Source organism: Python bivittatus, unplaced genomic scaffold (assembly GCF_059951505.1).
Source record: "Python bivittatus isolate LINGU-HERP-01145 unplaced genomic scaffold, Pbiv_v1 ctg000070_np1212, whole genome shotgun sequence".
NCBI classification, from domain to species: Eukaryota; Metazoa; Chordata; class Lepidosauria; order Squamata; family Pythonidae; genus Python; species Python bivittatus.
The window spans coordinates 15,315,140-15,337,202 of record NW_028277034.1 but is presented as its reverse complement, the minus strand read 5'-3'; the positions used below and the strand labels follow the sequence as shown (position 1 = coordinate 15,337,202).

Sequence of the window (22,063 nt, the reverse complement as noted above, 5' to 3'; positions counted from 1 at the left end):
ACTTTGCTTGTGGGAAGCTGGCAGGGAGCATCAGAAATCTTCCACCTTTCCTTCCTTCCTCCCTCCCTCCCTCCCTCCCTCCCTCCCTCTTCCTTCCTTTCCACATATAATATAGGATTGTGCCATTTCCCTCCCCTCACAACCCTCAGGAGAGCCCTGATTAAGCCTCCTCCTCCTTGGCTGCTGCAGAACTACCTGCCACTTTGCTGTGGGGAGGTAGAACAAAGGGAGCCGCAAACTATTAGGAATACTGCACCCCCACTCCTCATTCTTGCATGTCCCCAAGGTTCCCCTCCCTCAAGGGAGGAAGAGGGCTCACCTGTTGACCACTGGTGCCCCCCAACTAGCCCTACCTTGCCAGTAGGCATCTAAGTCATTCCCTTATCCTTCCCTCAATGCCCACCTCCATTAAGAGATTTAAAATTTCTCCCTTGGTTCCAAAGCAGCCAATCGCTGTTTGCCTGTCAGGCCTTGCTGCCAGCTGATTAGGTGCAGGGGACAGAGGGGGGTGGGAAAGAGGTCATGGATACACCTATGACAATCGTGTGATTTGGGCTGACAGCAGTGGCATGGCAGGTCAGTAGTGCTGAAGCAGTCACAAATTGCCCAAATTTTAATCCCATGGGAATAATGGTTCCTGGATTTTGGATGTATTCTGTAAGTTAGCCCATTTGAAGTACCTTGGTTCAAAAATTGTTGCTGTATGATGCACCGTTTCGCCCAGTTGAAGGTTACAGACAAAAGAGTTTTAGTAGTATATAGGTATTCAGCATATAATTTTACTTTTATATAACATTTCCATGTGTTCAGTACTGTGTATATTATTATAATTATTTAATCATTATATAATAATTATATAATCCACTGCATACCCCTAAAAAAACAATTGTGTTGCATCTTTCATTTATCCTATATTTATCAGGAAATTCTGGTGAAAAAAGGCAGACATTCAAACAGAACTTTTGGAAGCAACAGCAGCTAGTTGATGACAAAAATGATGGTTATCAATTTTGTTCATATTATGTGGATGCAGTGAGAGTCAGAGAGGAGCACTAACCTGTTTTCTTTGTAACATGTAGTTTACAATTTGGAAAGTATTACTTTTTTTCCTAATAAAATTATTTAAGATGTACTATTTTAGTATATCTGCTGCATCCTGAAAGATACATGTATTATTGTCTGTCTGTGTGTATATACAAACAATATATATGTATATTATACACATACACACATATTTTCACGCACACATATTACACATGTATGTGTGTGTGTGTGTGTGTGTGTGTGTATATATATATATATATATGTATATATATATAAATGTGTGTGTATGTATGTGTGTGTGTATGTATACATGCACGCACACACACATATACATACACATCCCTGCATGGGATGTACCCCCAACAGATAGCTGAGGTGGCTGACATTGGGAAATCCTACCAGTGGCTGGAAAGGACTGGACTAAAAGACGGCACTCAGGTATTGATCATAGTAGCACAAGAACAGGCACTAAGCACCAGATTTATAGAAGCTGGGGTCTACCACATTATACAGGACTCAAGGTGCAGACTGTGCAGAGAGGCCTCAGAGACAGTCCAACACATAGTAGCTTGGTGTAAGATGCAGGCAGGAACAGCATACACTGAATGACACAACCAAGTAGCTGGCATTGTATACAGGAGCATCTGTACAGTATATAGTCTAGACTCTCCCAAGTCCAGATGGGAGGTTCCATAGAATGTCATGAAGAATAATAGGGCTACATATCCAGATGCTATTGGTATTGGCCAGTCAACCAGACATTGTGGTAGTAGACAAGGACCAGAAGACAGCGGTGGTGATAGATGTAGTGGTGCCAAGTGACAGCAACAGCAGGAAGAAGGAATAGGAGGAGCTGGAGAAGTACCAGGGCCTGAAGGAGGAACTAGAGAGGATGTGGAAAGTAAAGGCCAAAGTGGTTCCAGTGGTGATAGGAGTACTTGGAGCTGTGACTCCTAAGCTGGGAGAATGGCTCCAACAGATCCCAGGAACAACATCAGAACTCTGTCCAGAAGAGTGCAGTGCTAGGAACAGCTAAGATACTACGGAGAACCCTCAAACTTCCAGGCCTCTTATAGAGGACCCGAGGTTGAGGAAGACACATACCACCCATAAGGGTAAGAGGGGATTTTTTTCTATCTGTGTGTATGTGTGTGTGTGTGTGTATACACATACATACACATACACACACATATATGTACACACATATACACATTTTATGATACCTATTATTTATTGTGAAATATGTATTGATGTTTGGATAATTGAGATCATTGCTATGTTGATGAAATTGTGTCTTTTACTTGGTGGAATCTTAATTTTTTTATGCTCATTTAGGTTAGCTACTCATCTACAAATTTCATTGTATTAGACTGTACCTCTGCTAAGATATGGGGACACAATTTTATCCCACTATTAATATACTGTACTCAAAATATATATATATTAGAATATGTATCTAAGCCAGTTTTTGTAGATTTCAAAAGTTTTCAGAATAATTTTTATTACATTTAATATATTTTCTCAAAACAAAGACATGCTTAACTTTTCCCTATGTGCAGATATTCATTAAACTGATAACAATGCACCGTATTTATAACTGAATTGAAGCTATAATTACTGGACAGTTTTTCCCATATTTTCCTCACTGTACTATTGTTAACTTTCTAAATATAGTCACTTATTGTAAAGCTTTGCTTAATATGGACAGAAGTGAAAGTATTGTGTGCCTAAACGCAAATGAAAACATTGAAATATTTATACCTCATCCTAGAGCTGTCCTTGGTAGCAAGTTATATGATTGTTCATTACTTTGTTGCTTGATAAGATTAGTACATTTGTCTTCATTGCTTGCTTGGAGAATTATGTTTTCCCAGGGAAGGTGATTAAGATCACAGTTCTTTAACATTTGGGATTAAGTGGGAAGTTCTTTTAAGTGATGTGTATAAGAATGTAGGGCTGAAGAATTTCTTACAAATTCTTACAGATCACATAAACACTGTTCAAAGAAATCTTCTGATTTAAAACTAGGGTTAAAGATGCCTCACATAAATTTAAATTCCACAGACCCAAAAAATTACAAGCTAAGGCTTATGATTTAACTGTCTTGTCTCATACTTTGTACTATGTTGTACGTATATTATTATACAAAAGCCTTAGATGATTTATAAGGAAATACTAATGAAGGACAATTTGAAACATTGTTGTTATCTGAGGTGTTTTTGCTGGCCATCCCAGATATATGCCACAGTTGGTACTTCTCTAACTAGTATTTTTACTTTCATATGAACTAATCCCCAATACTTGACATGTCCTGCCAACTAATTTGTATTTCAAGACAACATAGTTAGATCTCTGATTTTCAGATTCTTGGGTTGGTTTTAAATCTTTTGTTTGCTTCCTTGTTGTTTGTATTCTAGTGTATAGTTCCATGACAAGATTTTTTTTTGGTTTTGGGGATTATCTTCATGTGAGCCTTACTGATTAAAAAAAAAGTGTGTCAGTGAGCACTTAACATCAACATTGTGCGCTTGTTTCATTTGCTTTGTAAACTAAGTATTCCAATATGTGATATGTCAGTGCAATATGGTGACCAGCCCTTCTTGAATAGTTTCCAAGGTATTCAATATACTCAAAGAATTGTTGTTGTTGTTGTCATTGTAAGATTATGGGAAATTAATTTCTCATTGTTTAATGCAAATTTCCATTGGATTACTAAGATAACACATTCAAACTGATTATTTGAAAGGTTAAGTAAACAATATTAATTTCATCAAATTTCTTCAGTTTTCTATAAAGAATAGTTACTGGCTTAGAAGTTAGTGATAAGTCCTCCAAAATCTCTAATCACAGTAGAATGTCAGAAGCAGCATTTGCATCTAGACCATATAAACAAAATAACTAATAACAAATAACTCATTTGTACAAGGTGATTTCCTGTTGTCTGTAGGCTGTGTGGATCTGGATGGGGAAGAATTGGCTTTGGCTCAATCCTGAAAAGACTAAGTGGCTATAGGTTTTAGGGTCCCCCATATTTAGGGATTCTCCATCATTAACTTTGGATGGGATAACATGGAAGAGTTGGTGCATAGTCTGGTGGTTCTCCTGGACTTACAGCTCCCACTCAAGAAGCAGGTAGCAGCTGTGACCAGGAGAACCTTTGCACAATTGCATCTTGCGAGTCAGTTATGCCTAGATCAGGAAGCACTACTCATGGTCACTCATGCCTTAGATACCTCCTGATTGAACTATTGCAATGTACTCTCTTCTCTGCATTTGGAAGCCTCAGCTGGTCCAGAATGCAGTACCACATTCAGTATTAAGGATGCGAAACTATGCCCACGTAACACTGCGGCTATGTGAGCTGCACTGGCTCCCAGTAGGCTTCTGGTGCAATTCAAGGTGCTGGATGTCACCTTTAAAGCTCTACATGGCATGAGGCAAAGTTACTCATGGGACTGCCTGTTGCTGATGGTTTCTGCCCTTCCTGCCAGATTGGACAGAATGGGCATCCTCTGGGTCTCATCAGTGAAGCAGTATGACCTAGTGGGCCCCAAGAAGCACCCCTTCTCTCTCATGGCCCTTGTGTTGTAGAACAGCCTTCCCATGGGGATACAGACAGCCCAGCCCTGTTAGCTTTCCAGAAGGTTGTGAAGATCTGGCTCTTCCTCCAGGTGCTGGGGCCAGAATGTTAATGGAGCTAGGTCATGCATGTGGCTGCATTTGATATGTTAATGATGAGATTTTTAGGGACCATGACCCAGTTTCTTTTAAATTCATTTGTAAATGTTGGCTAATGTTTTTAATTTCCATTTGCCACCCAGAGTTCACTGGATAGATGGGTGGCTATATAAATTTGTTTAATAAATAATCCTGCAAAAATTTTAAACATTAATTGTTCAGAAGAAAGTTCACTGAAGTCCATTTTGTTTCATATTCCACAACAAATTTTTAGCAGTTCTTAAATAAAAGTACTACACCTGTAGGATACAAATTTCTTGTTAAAAAACAAAACAGCTTCAGATATTAAGGTGCCCAATTTTGTACATGTATGCTTCCTGCTGGAAAGATATCTAAGGCCTTTTGTGTTCCATGAAACTAACAGAGACATCATATTGTGCTAAAACTAAAAACAAAAACAAAAAACTTCCAATATTTCAGTAGGTCAAGGGAAATAAGAAAGAAAGAAAAAATAGATAACATAAAGAAACAAAAAAAAAAGCCACTTTTTTTTTAAATCTATATTGACAGCCAGTGTAGTGCAGTGGTCAAAATGTTGAACTGTGCTTGAGAGTCCTAGCTCTTTGTTCATCCTCCTCCACAAAAGTTCACAGGGTAACTTCGGGCCAGTCGCACTCTCTCAGCCCAACCTACTTCATAGGGTTGTTGTGGGGGGAAATGGGAGAAGAAAGCCCTATGTATGGTGCCTTGAGCAACTCTATGAAAGGCAGAATATAAATTTAACAATTGATATGTTAAATAAAAAAATAGTAATTTTAATTTTAAAAAATAAAAACAAAACAAAGTGAGAGAAATGCCATTATATCCCTCCCTCTACCTACCTCTATATCAGATGTTGCTTAGGACTTCCAGACAGGACATGCTTGAAACCCCAGTGCAGAAACTCCACCTTTGAGCTTGGCCAGCCTATTCCTCTAAAATCTAGAAACATTAATCAGATATTAGAAAAACTGTTATTACTTTAATTCAGATGATCCCACAACAATAAACATCTGAGCAGCAGCTGGATTAGAAAAAAAATCATACCTGTATCTAGGGATAAACAAAAAAACACTGGAAAATGAAAAATATAATTTAATCACTTTTTTTGTTTAGCTGGCAGACACATTTTATTAAACTTCTAGAAAAATCAATATGTAAGCACCTTCACCTGATACTTACATTGCCCTAGTAAATAACAGCAGTTAAATACCAATTGCAGGGGAAAATGACAGAAGAAAAGTATATCTCCAACTTACAAACACCCCAAAGTCATCTAATGGTCCACTAGGAGAAACAGAGTAGTCATCTATGATGGGCCATGGCCTGGTTCAGCTTTTCTTACATACTCCAGCTTTCCAAAGCACCCAACCAACACATCTGGAGGGCAACTGTAGGGGAGGGCTGGAATAGACCATTTGGAAAAGATTATGAATTGTTACAGCACTTTTCTTACTGCTTATACATCTGTAATATGTTTGAGAACTGTGTAAATTTAAGTCATAGAAAAATCTGACTTAAAGAAAATTAGAAGTAAACAGGAAAGTGAAATGTTCCTTTTAAAGTAGGTAGAAAGTGTCAAAATGTACAATTTACTTATTCATTTATTTATAAAATATTTATGTGTTGTTTGTCACACAAAGCATCCCTGCGGAGTGTACAAAATGATGTGTCACATAATTGAAATGGTTTATATAAACCTTTAAAACAATGGAAGCTGGAAAAAAAAATACTTTCTGCATAACTGTAGAAATGTATTAAACAAAATGAATTGATTTCTTTACATCTTAGTACTCCTGCAGTGTAGGTATGCTGGTAGGTTTCTTAAAGATTTTGTTTTAAAATAAAAATATATAAATAATTCATGCTCCCTGGGTTGCTGACAAGACTGGACATGTGCTTGATTTCATAGTTTTACATTCATTCCAAATTTAAAAAGAGTTAAACTGCTATATAATTGTTTCAGCTCCCCGTCAGTACTGTCTGGGTCGTTGCATATTCTGTACTTTGGTATCAGGTTTTTAAATGTGTGATGTGCCTGTCAAATTGGAATGCTGAACTATAGTTCATTTCAAAAAAGTAAGAGACTGGAGACATATTTGACTTGATTTGTTCTTCTCTGTTATTGCCTTCCTCTGCGAAATCAAAGCAATGTCAATGTTACACACATTTTTAAACAGTGAGCATAATTGTCAGCAAATGTAGAGAAACATAATCTTTACAACAAAAGAAACACAATAAAGGCACTTTTTCTGATAAACACTTCTTGAGAAAGATGGTTGAGCAGCAGGGTTTCAGATAAATTAAACCACAGGTATTATCATTATGGAGCATTCTGGATTATTATTATAGTCCTACCACTACTAATAATATACTGTAATGATAACAAGACAATAAAGCTGATAATTTGGAAAAAAAAAGTTTTCCTGTGCATGTCTCTGTGTCTACACTTTTCATTTCTATATTGTATGCATGTACTGGTAGGTAGAATGGGGTTGACGGTATGAAGTCACATTGAAGGTTTTATGAAATTTATCAGTAAAGTAACTGCAAAGAGTATTGTACAACATACCTTTTGAAGATGTGAGAAAATTGAAGCTAAATATATTCTGGAAAGATGCCAGTGCTCATGATCAAAAAGTAATACTTATGGTAGAAACAAAAAGAGCTAAATTTATGCAATAACTGACTTACAGAAAACCTGTATCATTTTGCTCAATATGATGATTTTCATTTGTGATGAAATGGGTACCTTCGATAATTCTTTGGCTTGGCACTGGATCCAGATAGAATATTTATCTGAGGCTTCCCTCCTTACCCTGCCAGATAACTACCTCGCTGAATGCTTCAGAGTTATCTTTTTAATTACACTTTTCAAATGCAGTTGTCATTCCTCAATCTTAATCTCACCGGACTTATTTTTCTGTAAATTCCATTGTCAACAATTCATTTTCTATCCCTTTTGATTAAATGCTTATTAGGTATCAGAGATAATGAGTTAGTCTAATTGGTTTTCATTAAACAAAAAAAAGTTAAAACAAATCACTTAAAACACAAATAAATCAAATATTTTTAAAAAAACTTTAATAATAAGAATTTTAACTAGTAAAATATACATTTTACTACCTTATCCTGTTCAACTATTTAGATTAACTGTAGCCAGTTGTGGGTTTTTTCTTAGTTTCTCACCTTCATTATATTCATGTTGACTATTAGAAGTTTTCTTTTAATGTAAATATTCCATATGAGATACTTTCATCCTTCTTTCTCTCTCTTACTATCCTTCTGAACATACATTTTCCCTTCCTCCTTCTCTGATTATCAATATTATCAATATTTGAGTTTCCTCTCACCATTCTAAAAAGTTTTTGCTTACTAATTGTAGAGGTACCTTGCTTCTGAAACAGGTAGAAAGCACTCATTCTTTAAACTCTACAAAATATGGATTTACTGTAGCCCCACTCAGTTATATATCCATATAGCAGCTGTTGCAACGCATGCTGTGCAACTCAATTTGTAAGCAGATTTACTAGAGAGTACAAATGATGGTTCCACAAATGGGGTTTAAATATCTCTCCCGTGCAACCCCCCCCCCGCCAAAAAAAGTCATCCATGCACTCACCTGCAAATCTGCTATAAAGGGTTGTAGGCTTTTTAGGAACTGATCTGAGATGTAGATTGGGAAGGAAGAAAGTAACAAAAACTCACATTACAGTTGCAGAAGATACTGAATAATATTGCACTGAGCTTACATCTGAATAACCATGCTTAGGATAATGCTATAAACTTATAGCCAGAAGAATAATTGTTTGTTGGAAAGAAATATGTTGAATAACACCATTTCTCTAATACTATTTAACTTCTTGTTGGAAATGAAGAACTTGTTGTGGGTGTCAGCTGAATATTAAAAATATGGGAAATGGGAAACAGCATGGGATGAACAAAACTTGTTTCAAAATTGGTATTCCTGTTGGAAATTCTAGCATAAAAATCCTTTGGTTTAAAAATATATACTAATGTTCCAAACATTGTTGAAACTATGAATTAAAGTTCTTGGATTAGATTAATTCTGAACAGGAAATCCTTCTCTACGAATAGAGAAGGCAGTATAAACATTCAGAGCTTTTCACTTTAAGGCAGTATGGTGTGACTTTGCTTAGCCACAAGCAAAATAAAATGTTCCTTCTCTGCTGTTAACGTTTCTCCACAACGAAAGAAAGTTCTCTGATGTATCCTCAGGCTGTACAATGATCTCTTTGACATATGCAAATATATCAGGACTTTTGGAGTCTAGTCAATAAAATCTGGTAAGGTATGGTCATTCAGTGACTTCTTAGAGATTTTTTTACATGCCAGGCAATTAAATTTGCCTACATCCATATGTGGAGATGGGACCATATCTAAAGTGTAATTACAACATTTAATCCACAATGCAGCTTTTAGTGATACACGTTGAGTAAACATGTCTTCTGCTGACAGATTGGTATGGCTAACATTGGCAAAACTGATCCATGTTGAAACAATACTGCATGCTAAAAAAAACTTGTTGAAAAGATTACATCTGTGATGGAATATATTGTGGAATTTAAAATGCTAAACTTTATATATGGTAAGAACAAAATGTTTATCGATTAGAAAGAGGGGATAACATATTTTTAATTGCTGTAATGTGTTTATTATACAGATGAACAGGATAGAAATTGGGAATTATATTGCCATGATATCTCTTTTCTGTAGCCATAAAATATTTTAACTATTTATTTTCTCTTTTAGTGATTTGTGTCCTTAACTTCCCATCCTCAAATACCCAATATTGTATAGAATAATAAATTTAGAACCCCTAAGTTCAAAGTCAATGTAACAATAATGTTCTTAAAGACTTCTGTAATGCTGTATCATTTAAAATGTATAATTCATCTTGTATATTATAAAGTCTTTCTCAGTAATTGAACATGAAGTCTGCAAGAGACTTTAAGCAAACAAAGATCCTTGATTTCAATATGTCAAACTACCCTTAATGCTCTGTGTTTGATTATAGTCATAGGCTTCAAATAGAGGTTTATTTGATACTACTTTTAATATATTTATATTAAGCTCTCTTTTTGTATTTAAAGCTGTCTTTTGGGGAGATATTGCCTTAGATGTTGAAGACTTAAAAATCTTTCAGATTGACAGGACAATTGATCTTACACAACATTCAGAGGAAAGAAATGGACATAATACTGGTAAGCTACAAACATTTTTTATTCATTTATATATACAGAGTCTAACAAGTGTGTACAAATGTAGATTTGTAACATATTCTTATCAGTTGTGAATAATTTTAATTATGCAGATAAATATATTTATTCATTCAGTTAGTTAATAAATTTAGCCGTGTAATTAAGATACTTATGAAATAGAGATGCCTGCTACTTGGGAGAAAGACTTCTCTCCTATTTGACAGAATATTAAAGTGCAGTTCAGAGATATCACGTTGACCACAGAAGCTGTGAAAGGTGGACTGCTAGAATAAAGAGAAGTTGATGACTTTGAGCTGCAATTCTGGACAAATAGTTGAGAATAAATAACAAACAATTCAATGGTTGATGAAGGAAAATCAGATTGATCATTGGAAGCTGTGATGATGAAGCTAAAGTTTAAATATTTTGGACACATAAAGTGAAGGCAAGAGTCATTGGAGAAGGTATGGTAACTGAAAAAAAATCAAAGGTAGCTTAAACGGAGGCCAATAGAGGAGAAGGCTACTAGGTACTGTCACTGAGGACTCAAACAGGGCTCTGCATGAGCTCAAAGAAGCTGTTACTGACAGATGGTCTTTGTGAAATGATGTCCATTGGAACACAAAGAATTGAAAAAGTGATTGAACAACTCAGCAATAAACCTTTGGTTTGCCTTTATGTTAAATACAACATCTGGCTTACAAGAAACACATTTAAAATCAAAGAATATAGAACAACTTGCATCAAAATGAATTACATTTTATCTGTCATAGTTTTATCTGGTGGTAAGATTCCATCAAGAGGGCATTCAGTACCAGGTTGGGGAAGGAATAAGAGTATTTGTCAGTGTACAAATAGAATATGAGTGTCAGAGCTTCTGATACCTGAATGCAGTAGTTGTTTAAGGGGACATAAGCTTTTGCTCAGAAACTGGCCTCAGAGTTCATCATAGCTAAAAATTACCAAAGGGAGTAATCTATACAGAACTGCCATCTCCCTTATTCCAGTTGTGATGAAAGCTGAGTCAGATATTAACATTTTCCAAATGTAGGCAAAACCCCCAAGTGTTGGAGTAGAATGAGACTGGACCCCAGCAAGGTGGTCTGTTGATGGGTGGGAGAATGTTGCCCTTGGGTGCCAAGAGCTTTTATTGTGGTTGGTTTTCTTTACTGTTTTTATTGTTTTGTGAACTGCCCAGGGTTGTGGTTCATAATATGAGCAGCTACATAAGTCTTTTAAATAAAATAAAATAAATAAAAATCTGAGCTAAATAAAAAGGAGATGGGCCAAAATTGGGTCATGATTTGTTATTCAGTTCTAAATTTCTTGTCAGGAAGTTCTATTGTCACTCAGCTGGAGAGCAGGACTATGGACAGCTCTTTGCAGAAATTTGACGCTCCTTCCTTTGAAACTTCTGAGGGATGGTTGGATTCTAAAGGGATTGCATTTGTTTCTAAGGTGCTGACTCCAGGAGAGGGAGTACTGTGCTGTTCTTGGAAACAACATGGAGGTCGGGGAGTGGGGATCTTATATTACTTAGGATTTTTAGGAGGAGTCCTCAAAGCTGCAGGACTCCTTTAATAAGCCAAAGCTTCTCTGAGTCTTGAATCTCTTCACTCAGGAAAGTTGCTAATGTGGTAATGTCTTTTGGGATGCATAGAGCTAGTTCTTGCCTCCAGTCTCACCCTTCTTAGAGTCTTTCTCAGATACTAAGAAATTGATACAACAATAATAGTAAGTGGGTATAATGTTTGGTCGATGCTCTTCTACCCTTTTCTTTCTTTCACACTTCTTTGCCAACCATAATTGGCAGATGTGGTCATTTCTTCTCCATCCATGCATCCAAAATGCTTTAGGTTTGAAAATATAGTTCAGAAATCTCATGCATTTCTTGAATAACCCTGACATGCAATTCTGAAACAAATGGCAACATTTCAAGCTACAGTTTCACTTATTATCTAGGGGAAAATCCACAGAACACAGTTTTGGCCTTCAGACCTACTGAGACCTTTATGCAATTCATAACAGAAAACAAATTTTACAAGAATTTACAAAATGAAGCACTAACTTATTGGACTGAAAAGTATACATCATGAAATTGACTAAAAAGCAGAAATTGTGTAAACACATTTAGTTCATTATAGATGGAATGTAATTTTTTAAAAAGTAAAGCCTTTTTGGAAGATACTAATGTTTATTGTATACCATAGTAACAGGGGACATCAACAGGAAGAAAGTTTCTACATAACTCTTTTAGGGGACTTCTGGGGAAGAAATGGCGGTCTAAAGATGGCTCCATGAAAAGCAGTCTCCAGCAGGTTTAGAGTTTTGGGAGATGAGGGAATAACTATCTTGCTCAAACCACGGCTAGAACCTTTGAAAGGACACTTGGGTTACATACTTCCTTTCTAATCACTTTCGGAAATTGCTTGTTAACTGCTTTTCAGCTATTAGGAACTTTTGGATTGACCAGTTTTATAGCACCAGGTGAGTTTCCTTCAAACCTTAGCAAAAGAAGTTTTAGTTTCAAGTTTAAGGACTTAAAAAAGGTTTTTGGGGATAAACAGCAAAAAGGTGATTAAAACTTTGATTTTAGAAAGTTACAAATAGACTAAAGGTTCAGATAAATTTGAAATACGATTTTGGAATTAATTATAAAGAATCCATCCTGTGGGAAAATGCTTTTGTTTTGAATTCTTTAAAAGAGCATAATAAGACAAGACTTTAAAGATTGGACACTAGAGGAAACTAGAAGGAACTAAAGATTACAGTTAAAGGAGAAGAACACTCAAATTTGACTTACAAATACAGAATGAAGCAAAATATTTTAACATTTGACATAAGGATAAATTCAAAAGGATATTTTTGAACAGTGGACTCAGAAGTTAATTTTAAGAGTGTCTGTCTCTATAGATAGACTGTGTTAAAAGATGCTATGGAAGAGGAACAAGTTTTACCTGACAAGATTTAGACTGATTTGAAAGTGGATTTAAAAATGACAGGCTACAAGAATGACACGGAAAAAGATGTTACACTGGACATACAAAAGAAACAAGCTGATGTCTTAATAATTAAAAGGGATATATAAATAACAAACCAAGAGAGTGACCTGGACAATATTCTTATATTGGATTTACTAAAAAGGCTTTGAAGAATTTTGTGAGAAGGGACAAAGAAAAGATGAAAAGAAATCCAGTTCTAGGACATTATTTGAAGGGTCTAAAGATCAAGATTGTTAAAAGTAAAAGGAAGGAATGTAGAGTTGGTTTATTTGATCAAGGTTAAAATAGACATGTTATTTCTGGTAACCCTTAATGGACTTTTGCTGATATCAGGACTGAAATGATGAGACTTTAAGAATTTGTTTATAGATAAAATATGGGATATGGGAAAAAGAGATCATTTGTTGTATTTTAAGAGAAGGTGATAAAATTGTTTATACTTGTGATGAAGGGGGAAGTCATTTCTTTATATATTCCTTTTCTTTTTCCTTACTATATTATTTTTCTTTATTTTCTATTTTTCTTTCTATTTTTTCTGTACTTTCTATTCTTTATTCTTTTCTTTTTTAGTTTGTATTAGTTTTAACTTTCGAATTGTAATATTTAATAAAATTACCATTAAGTGAAACTCTTTTAGGACTGGCCTTCAGCTGAAATATTCTACTGGAGAAAAATTACTACGTATTTTTCTTGTCCCACTACAATTCTCAGCAGGATGAAATGGTCTGAGCTGCTTTTCTGCCTTGATTAGTGCACTGACCTTCAGAGATCAAGAGATGAAGCATCCATAGCATCTTTTTGGGGGTGAGGTGGGAGGTATCTCACTGCAGATGAGCAATTAATAAGATTGTCCATAAGAACATATGTTTCTTGCAAATGCTCATAAATTAAGTTTGCAGTATTAGGAATTAAAAAGCAATGCTTTGCCAGAGTCTCAAAAAAGAGTTTATAATCCAAAACCCATGACTGTCTGATTATGGACCTAACGATTACATCAGCATTGTATTTCTCAACATGATTACTAATAGGTATTTTTAAATTAAAAGAAAGATAACTATGAAGGAAAGAAGACTTCATGTTGTAACTATTTAGATCTGGTGGTACAGAGGGAATAATCTCCTGGATTATCCAAATACTTAGTTTTATCCAAAATACAATAAAGCACTACCAAGTTAAATCCTTAAACATTTATAAGCAGTTCAAAATCATACAAAAAAGCTCTCAAAACACCTATCAAAAATAAATAAATGAATGAATGAATGAACGAACGAACGAACCTAGGAAAAACTCCGTGTGTGAAAAGTGGCTGTCATTCAAACGTTTATAATCCTTCGTTTTCTATCTTCTTCCCACAATATGGCAAGTGAAAGCTTTTTCACAAAATTGGGCTATTAAAAAGCAAGTTCAGGGAAACACAAACACATACACCTTTTCTTAAATAATTTGTATTTATGCCTATATTTTGACTGCAATATTAATATCCCTTGCTTTTCAGCAGCATTTTCTCCATTTTCAGCTACGGTGAAAGTTTAGCTGTAAGAGTTATTGTTATCTATAAATAAAAACTAACTTCACATGTTCATGTCCTTGGTGTACTTGTTTTAGAATCCCAGTAGTGGTTTTGGCTACCGTCAGGACTCCTGAAAGGATTCTGGTAGCAGGGGGAGGCACGCTGCTTCTCTTGGTTCTCTGTGTTTCTGATTTATTCTCTTTTCCCTTCCTCCGTGGTCCTCTTATGTAGGTCCTGCTGCTTACTTTTGCTGTGAGTCACAGCCTGACGTCTTCATATTTCTGTCCTTTAGCTCACATTACAGCATTGTATTTTTGTCTGGTAGAATGCACACAATGTAGAATTGAACCAAACACTTTCCTGTTCTCCCAGCTTTTCTCCCATTCACTTCATGGACACCCGCATCCTCATCTACTAATATCTGAATAGGAGTCCAAAGTTAAGAGGCATAGTTTTAATTTCCAGTTCAAAAATAGGTAAACTCTTTTTCCCAAGTACTCAATACATTTTTAAAGAGACGGTTAAAAAAAAAAACCTAATTAAAAGATAGTGAGTAGACTACTTTTATAGTGCCCTATCATCTTTGCTTAACTTTTCTTAAGATTACCTGTTGTTTTAATTAGTAGCATACCTGATCTGATTTAGGATCTGATTTAATAAGATCCTAAATATAGTTTAGGACCTATAGAAGATGGCACCTATAATTTAATAGGTGCCATCTTCTTTCTCAATGAATATTTAGCTTTGGGCTGATTCAGAGACTAACTTTGCTGATGGGACCATGCAGTCTGGGAAATAATTATATTTGTTTATATATATTTGCATTTCTGCTTTTGATTCAAAGACATCTTAAAGTTATGATATAGTCAGGCCGATACCTTTAACAATATATCTTATCTAGTAGATTAATTTCCTTCATGTTTTACATAGGAAAAATGTATGATCACCTCCAGATGAAACAGATTTTTTTTCTTTAGGTCAAAGTTACATTTCTTACAACTATGTCATGAATAGAAATACCAGGGAAAATGCTTAGAATTTGTATTAATCATTTTACTTGTAGAAAGAAAAAGTATGATAATTTTTTTAATAAATGAAAACTAGATAACATAGTAATGTAATATAATTTGGAACAAATGTAGCATTATTTAAGTTGCACTCTTATATCTACTTCCTTGGAGAAGGACCATTGAATTCAATAGGTTACTTCCTGGTAAATCTTACTTTGAAAGATGGTTGCATCACTGAGCAATAAGTATTTGCATTCTGGGCAGTTGACAAAATAGCTCATAGGGTAGGAATGTCTTAACATATTACTTCATCCTTCTAAAATCTAAGAAGAAATTCAAAAAATTTTTCTCAAGGGTTGCTGCAGTGGTGTGACAGTGGAAGGCAAATCATTAGGCAGATTACTCAGCAGTCACCCAACACATTTGCCTTATATGGCACTGTGCACTTTGTTATAACCCTTTGGACACTGTCATTTAGGAAGATTACATGAAGATTACATGTTGAAAGAATCTGAGGAATTACTGAAATAACGAGCCTATTTTTCATTGATTTCAATGGGCCTCGCTTTTGAATGAGCATGCAAATGAGCTTTATTTTTATGGGTTTCTTAGGCTGCAAGAGCAGTGATTTAACATTCATTCATAATCTTTTTACAAATGGCAATTAAACTTGCTTGTGGGAAGTACATAGTATCATTAGTTAGAAGCAACATAATGTAAAGCTTTGAGTGCAATTACAAAAAAAAAATTCCAAACATAGTCAAGTGCTAAAAGAAGCAGTGCAATGAGTGTAAGTACTATATACAGTATTACCTGAAAAGTGTTCTTTGTTAGAGTGTGATAGAATCCAGTGAGTTACACGACTTCTAGTACCATATAAAATAGAACATAGTTGTTCCCTTCATGCTTAAACTTCATGATTTATTCTATGGAATTCTTTGCCACAGTCAAATAGACCTCACAGAAAATGTTTGTTAAGCTATTCAAACCTTCACTGCTGTCACCAACAAATAAGATAGGCATGAAGTTGACATCACCATTAAAGTTGTTTACTAGATGAAAAGAATTAGGCTTTTAAGTGAAAATTACAAAAGGGATTATAAGGTCACTTTTCAAAATATGTTATAATTATTTAAGTAATTAATACATGCTTAATTTTCCTCAACCTTTTCCCTAAATTTCACATAAGCCAAATTCATCATAGGACATCTCCTTATCTGCATATAATTGCACCATAATAGTTCCTTAGCAATTTTCTCTTCTGGTACCTATGACTTTACCCACACGTCATCCCCAACCCATCAGTGTAACTCCATTAAATCCTGATTAGCTATTCCAGTATTCAAGTTGTATTTTCCCCTTATACTGATGTTGTCTAATAACATCCTTAAAGTGTATAAAACAGTTCTGTGAAAAAGTATTCACCCCTTTAAATTTTTCAAATTTTGGAATGTTTTTGCCCCTGAATGTTTGTTTGTTGATTTATTCATTCATCATATTTATATAGCCACCCATCTCACGAAAAGTGACTCTGGGCAGCATACAATAAAAACTATAAAACAGTAATATAAAAGCAATTAACAAATCCAGAAAATTTAAAAATTGTGATTAAAAGGCAAAGAGAGGGCAACAGATATTAACCGCAATGGAGCCACCTCAGTAACTCACCAGTCCCTTGGGGCCCCTAGGTTATGATGGATAACCAAGTTTTGAGGGACTTCTGGAAAATTAACAGGGGTGGAGCCAACTTCACTTGGGGGGGGGTGATGTTCCATAAGGTGGGTGCCATGGCAGAAAGGACCCACCTCCTAGGTCCTGCCAAGTGTAGCTCCCTGGCAAACGGGACCTGCAGCATACCTCTTTCGCTGGATCTGATGGAACGGGCAGATGTTATTAGAACATCATGTGGATCCTACTTGATGTAGAGATAAAGGGAGTCCAACTGAACAAATAACAGAAATGTTTGGAACTTGTTTCATACTTTTTTTCATAAACAAAGTCATCTAACATCCGATGTGTCAGTGTGAAAAAGTAAACATCCAAAAGGGGGAACATACCTTTTCAGAGAATGGTGAAGTAGGAGTCAAATTCCTCATGTGTAGGAGTCAAATCAGGTGACCAGTGGTGGATATAATCAAAGAGATGGTTATTTGCTTGTTAAGGCAGATGCAGACACTCCTTTTCCCCTCTGGTCAGCCTCTTCAGTGGCCATTCTGCTTTTCTTTCTGTAAAAATACAACAGTGTTCAATATCAAGTAAACTTTTTAGCATGTATTGTTGCCAAGAAAACTACATGTGTCCATAGGGCTAACTTGGCTTGATAGAGACTTTACTTACATATACACAGAAAGTAAGAGCGGGAACCAGCCCTGTGTCAGTGAGTGCACACAAGAGGTCTTTTCACTCTAGTTTGCTTTCACTCTAAGGTATTTCCCAGTATTAGGTAAGGCTGAATAGCACATCAATGAAAGAATAGGATGGGGAGAAAAATCCTGAATGAAAATGCTGTTTCCAAGGAAGTTTTTGCCGAGGATTCACCTCCCTCTGTGAATCCATTCTTTTCCATTCTTTTTAAGCACTTTATCAAACTTGTGACAAAATGAAATATGGGAGGGGCACATCCAAAGCTGCCTAGAGAAGATAGATTGAGTCCTAAAGTTAGAAGCATCCGATTTCTCCTGCATTGCTGTGCTTCTTGGAGGATTATCTGTCTCTTGGTGAGGTGCAATAAAGCCAGAGGGTTAAACCAACACTTTGCTTATCACAAGCAGCATATGCAAAATTCAACACCTCATCACTATGGAGTGGTTTACAACAGAATCAGTACATGATAGGGATTAGCAGTGGGAATGGGAAATATCACGTAAGTATTGATTTTTTTTTATTTTTTTTTTGCTGATTCAAGGATGGATAGATAGTAATTTAACTTAGTATTGGAAAGGCCCATAGTCAAGAATAGATGCCGTATGATATTTTTTCTCTGCCTTCATACCAGTAACAATGATGTGAACTGCTTTTTTTCCCCCCTTGAAGTTTCATTACACACCTCCAACATAGCTTCACATTTGCTTCAACTAACTAGGAGGTTTCTTCCACAAGATTCTTGGATTGGAAGTTTTAGTCTTCCCTCATCTTCAGATTTGCTTCCCTCAGTTCTGTCACCAAACTTGCAAATGTTTCTGTCAAACATCAACCTTCAATCTCCAGCCAATTAAAATGATCTTTTTTGGTTATAACATTTTGGCCAGAACTTCTGAAAATCCATTCCTTCTTGCCACTTAAATAATCCAGTTTGTGTCTCCTGGACCAATCCATATTGTCTGCTTGAAATGTTGTTTGTATAATGTCATAGGTATCCACAAGGGGGTACAAATGACAAAATATGCATCATGATGCAAACTCTATTCCTTCTGTATTTCCAACATGATGTTGCATCCAAGCATGTAAGGGGCAGAACTGCGTAAGTTGTCATTTTGACAAAAGCTCCATTTGTCATAGATGGCCATGCATAGCATTGTGCCTGAGGTAGCCACAGTCTTAACCTCAATGCATAACAGCAAAATTAAGCTTCTGGCTTAGTTGGTTATGTTATTAACTCATTTAATGTTACTCTGTCACAAACATTGCAGTAGATAAGCAAACAGAATGTAGCATTTGTTGACAGCCTATAAATGAAACAGTGAATCCTGGGGGAAAAAGTCCCCTGTCCCTGTAAGTAGCTTTTAAAGCACCTCATTCAAATTGTGGCATTGGAGTTACTATTTATATATGATTTATTACAGTTGAAAACAGTTCATATGTTAATACCTTCAAATGCATCTCATTCAAATAAACTGCCTTACATTCTTTATAAAGGCTTTTATTCAGTGGATTTGGATACCTGTACCTGACCAAGCATGTAAATGACATTTTTTTTTAAAAAATCGTAATTTATCATTCATATTCAAGATCACTGTGGTGAGGAGGAAGTTTTTTTAGATGGTAATTGAATAATATAAATTTAAAAAGTCTCCATACCTTTCCTATACTTTTTGTAAATACATTGGCTAAATTCATGCATGCAATTTTTCATTTACTTGTTTTCTTCTAAAAGGTGGCTTTGAAGAACGTGAGGTGTCCAAAAAAAGCAGTGCTCTCTATCAGCTTATAGACAGGATAAGAAGAATTGAGTCAGGTATGGGCAAGCTACTTAATTTTGCTTCACCGCTGCATACAATATAAGACATTCCATACCTTTCTTGGTCCAACCTCTAAGTAGCCATGACAGTAAGTAGATAATGTAATTGTGAATACCAATAATGAAAAGATTTTAGGGATGGTCTAAATCCAGTTTATGCAAGTGCCTAATATACTTGTATACTATCTGCTGTCAGATTTCACAGTAATTAAAAAATAGAATATATTCATACTCTAAACATCTCAGTTGTTATCATGCAAATTTAGAGTATGTTCTGCAGTATATTTTTTAACATAGTGTAAATAGCCCTGTTTTTACCTCAGGCAATTTACCTAGCCAAATTTTTCCCTCCTCATTTTTCCTGTAAAATATGCTTTGTTTAATAGCAATGAAGCCCTAACGTCCATTAATTTTTAACATAGTTTTCCTTACAAATAACTCTGATTATTACTTATTATTCCCATATTTGCTAACATGTATGTATTTTTCTAGCGAAGGTTGATGCATGGCAGTTAACTATGTTTATTACTGCCATACATGCTGTAGCAGCCTTAGCTTTTGCATTTTGCAATAGCTAATGTAAAAGGAGTCCACAGTTGGTAAATTTGACAAGCCTTAATGAAGGTGCTGTGAAATTTGTCCTGAGTCCAATCTGCATGTCAGTTTCTAGAAAAGTTTCTTCTGCATATCAGCTTAATTCAGTTCAGTAAAGAAATATAATCCAGAACCATGTGAAGGTTTTCTTGGCTTCAGAATTCCACATGCATTGGAATTACAAAACTTTTAACTTTAGAAAAGCAGACAAACATTTAAAAGCAATTGTATATTTTTAAAAACATCAGTTTCATTTATCTTGTTTCATATTAAATATCTGAAAATAAATTCTGTCTACAAAATAAAATAACTATTATAGTTTTAGAGGTATTCATTACAAAATTCCCATCATTTAACTAAGAAATAACTTCTTAGTTAAAGAAGTTAGTGTTGGTGTGAGTCATTGGCACATTATTTAAATGACAGTTAAGGAAAAAGCAGCAGGAGGAGATATTTACAGTACAAAGGGTGAATCAGCATAGCAGGGCTGACAGGAGGACAGTAAAGTGAATATTTAAAATGCTGGTTTTATGATAAATAGCTCTTTAGCACTGAGCTGTTAGTAATTCATGTTATGTATTTCTTAAGTCATATATATGCACCATAATGCAAAGTTTGTATGTATATAAGGGTAAAAAGCTAACTTATCTGAAGAAAATGTTACTGTTAGCTAAGTGTTAAGAATGGTATTTTACAGCATAAGTGTCATTGCAGGTTTTGAACAAAATAATAAAACAAAGGGAAGAACAGCTCTAACATTCTCAGGGAGCTATGAGAGAAAAAGATTTTCCCGAGCAGCTACATCGCGCACAGAAAGAATATGGCCAGGAGGTGTTATTCCATATGTCATAGGAGGAAATTTCACTGGTAAGGCAGACCAAGAAGTACATTTATCAGACACATGAACTAAGCCTTATATATTTCATTATTCAGCTAGAGATGTCCTGAAGACAATTCCTTATTTATAATTTTCTTCTGTTCCATGAAATACCAGTTATGCTTCATGTGTTTAATAATGCTAAATTTTAAAGTATTTGCATATTCTGGAACCTGAATAATGCAACGATATTTCTGTGCCTTATGACTCACCCTACGAATCATTAAAGGAAATTCTAAACAGCCCTAAACCATTAAATGAAATAGTGCGTATTATAAAGCTATGGAAAAGTATCCATTAACAAACTTAACCAACTTCACCTTTGTCATAATATAACATACATTTTCTACTGGTATTAAGTCAGTCTTTTTGCAGACTTCAGTTTCCAGATGCTATTGTATTATAAACTAAGTTTCCTGCCCGCTGCTGTTGCTGAGTAGAAATGATGGTTACAGTAATTCAACAACCTCTAGTAACTTAAGTTGGGGAATGCTGGTCTTAATATTGGGATGCCAGACCTATTTCTTAATTTATTTATGCAACATTATTGTACAATTCATTAACTAATTATGAATGCATGTGCATTTCAAGATTCTAATTCTAGAAATGTGGAACTCACATACACAAAGAATACACACTGTCCTTAGTAATAGCAGGAAATGCTGCATGTCTCATGGGGGTGACTAATGTGGGTAACTTAATCTACACCTTTAAATTACTAAAAAGCTTTATGTAAACAACATGATGGGCAGCAGAAGGATCTGCGGGCCTATCTTTTCATGACAATGTTATCTAGAAGGTCGTGACTTTGAATGTAAACAGTAGTAAATGGTGAAAACCATGAATAAATGAATGAAATGAAAAAAGTGCATGTCTGTATGTATACACACAGAGACACACACACGTGTGT

General features: G+C 35.3%; 1 protein-coding gene across 1 annotated transcript in view; it reads left to right on the top strand.

Moving 5' to 3' along the window:
• TLL1 (tolloid like 1) overlaps positions 1–22,063 on the top strand; it is a 136,924-nt gene that overhangs the window by 64,193 nt on the left and 50,668 nt on the right. The window contains exons 3-5 of the mRNA XM_015888475.3: positions 9,876–9,986; positions 19,599–19,679; positions 20,991–21,143. Coding sequence (XP_015743961.2) covers positions 9,876–9,986; positions 19,599–19,679; positions 20,991–21,143 — 345 coding nt within the window. The remainder of the gene's footprint in view (positions 1–9,875; positions 9,987–19,598; positions 19,680–20,990; positions 21,144–22,063) is intronic.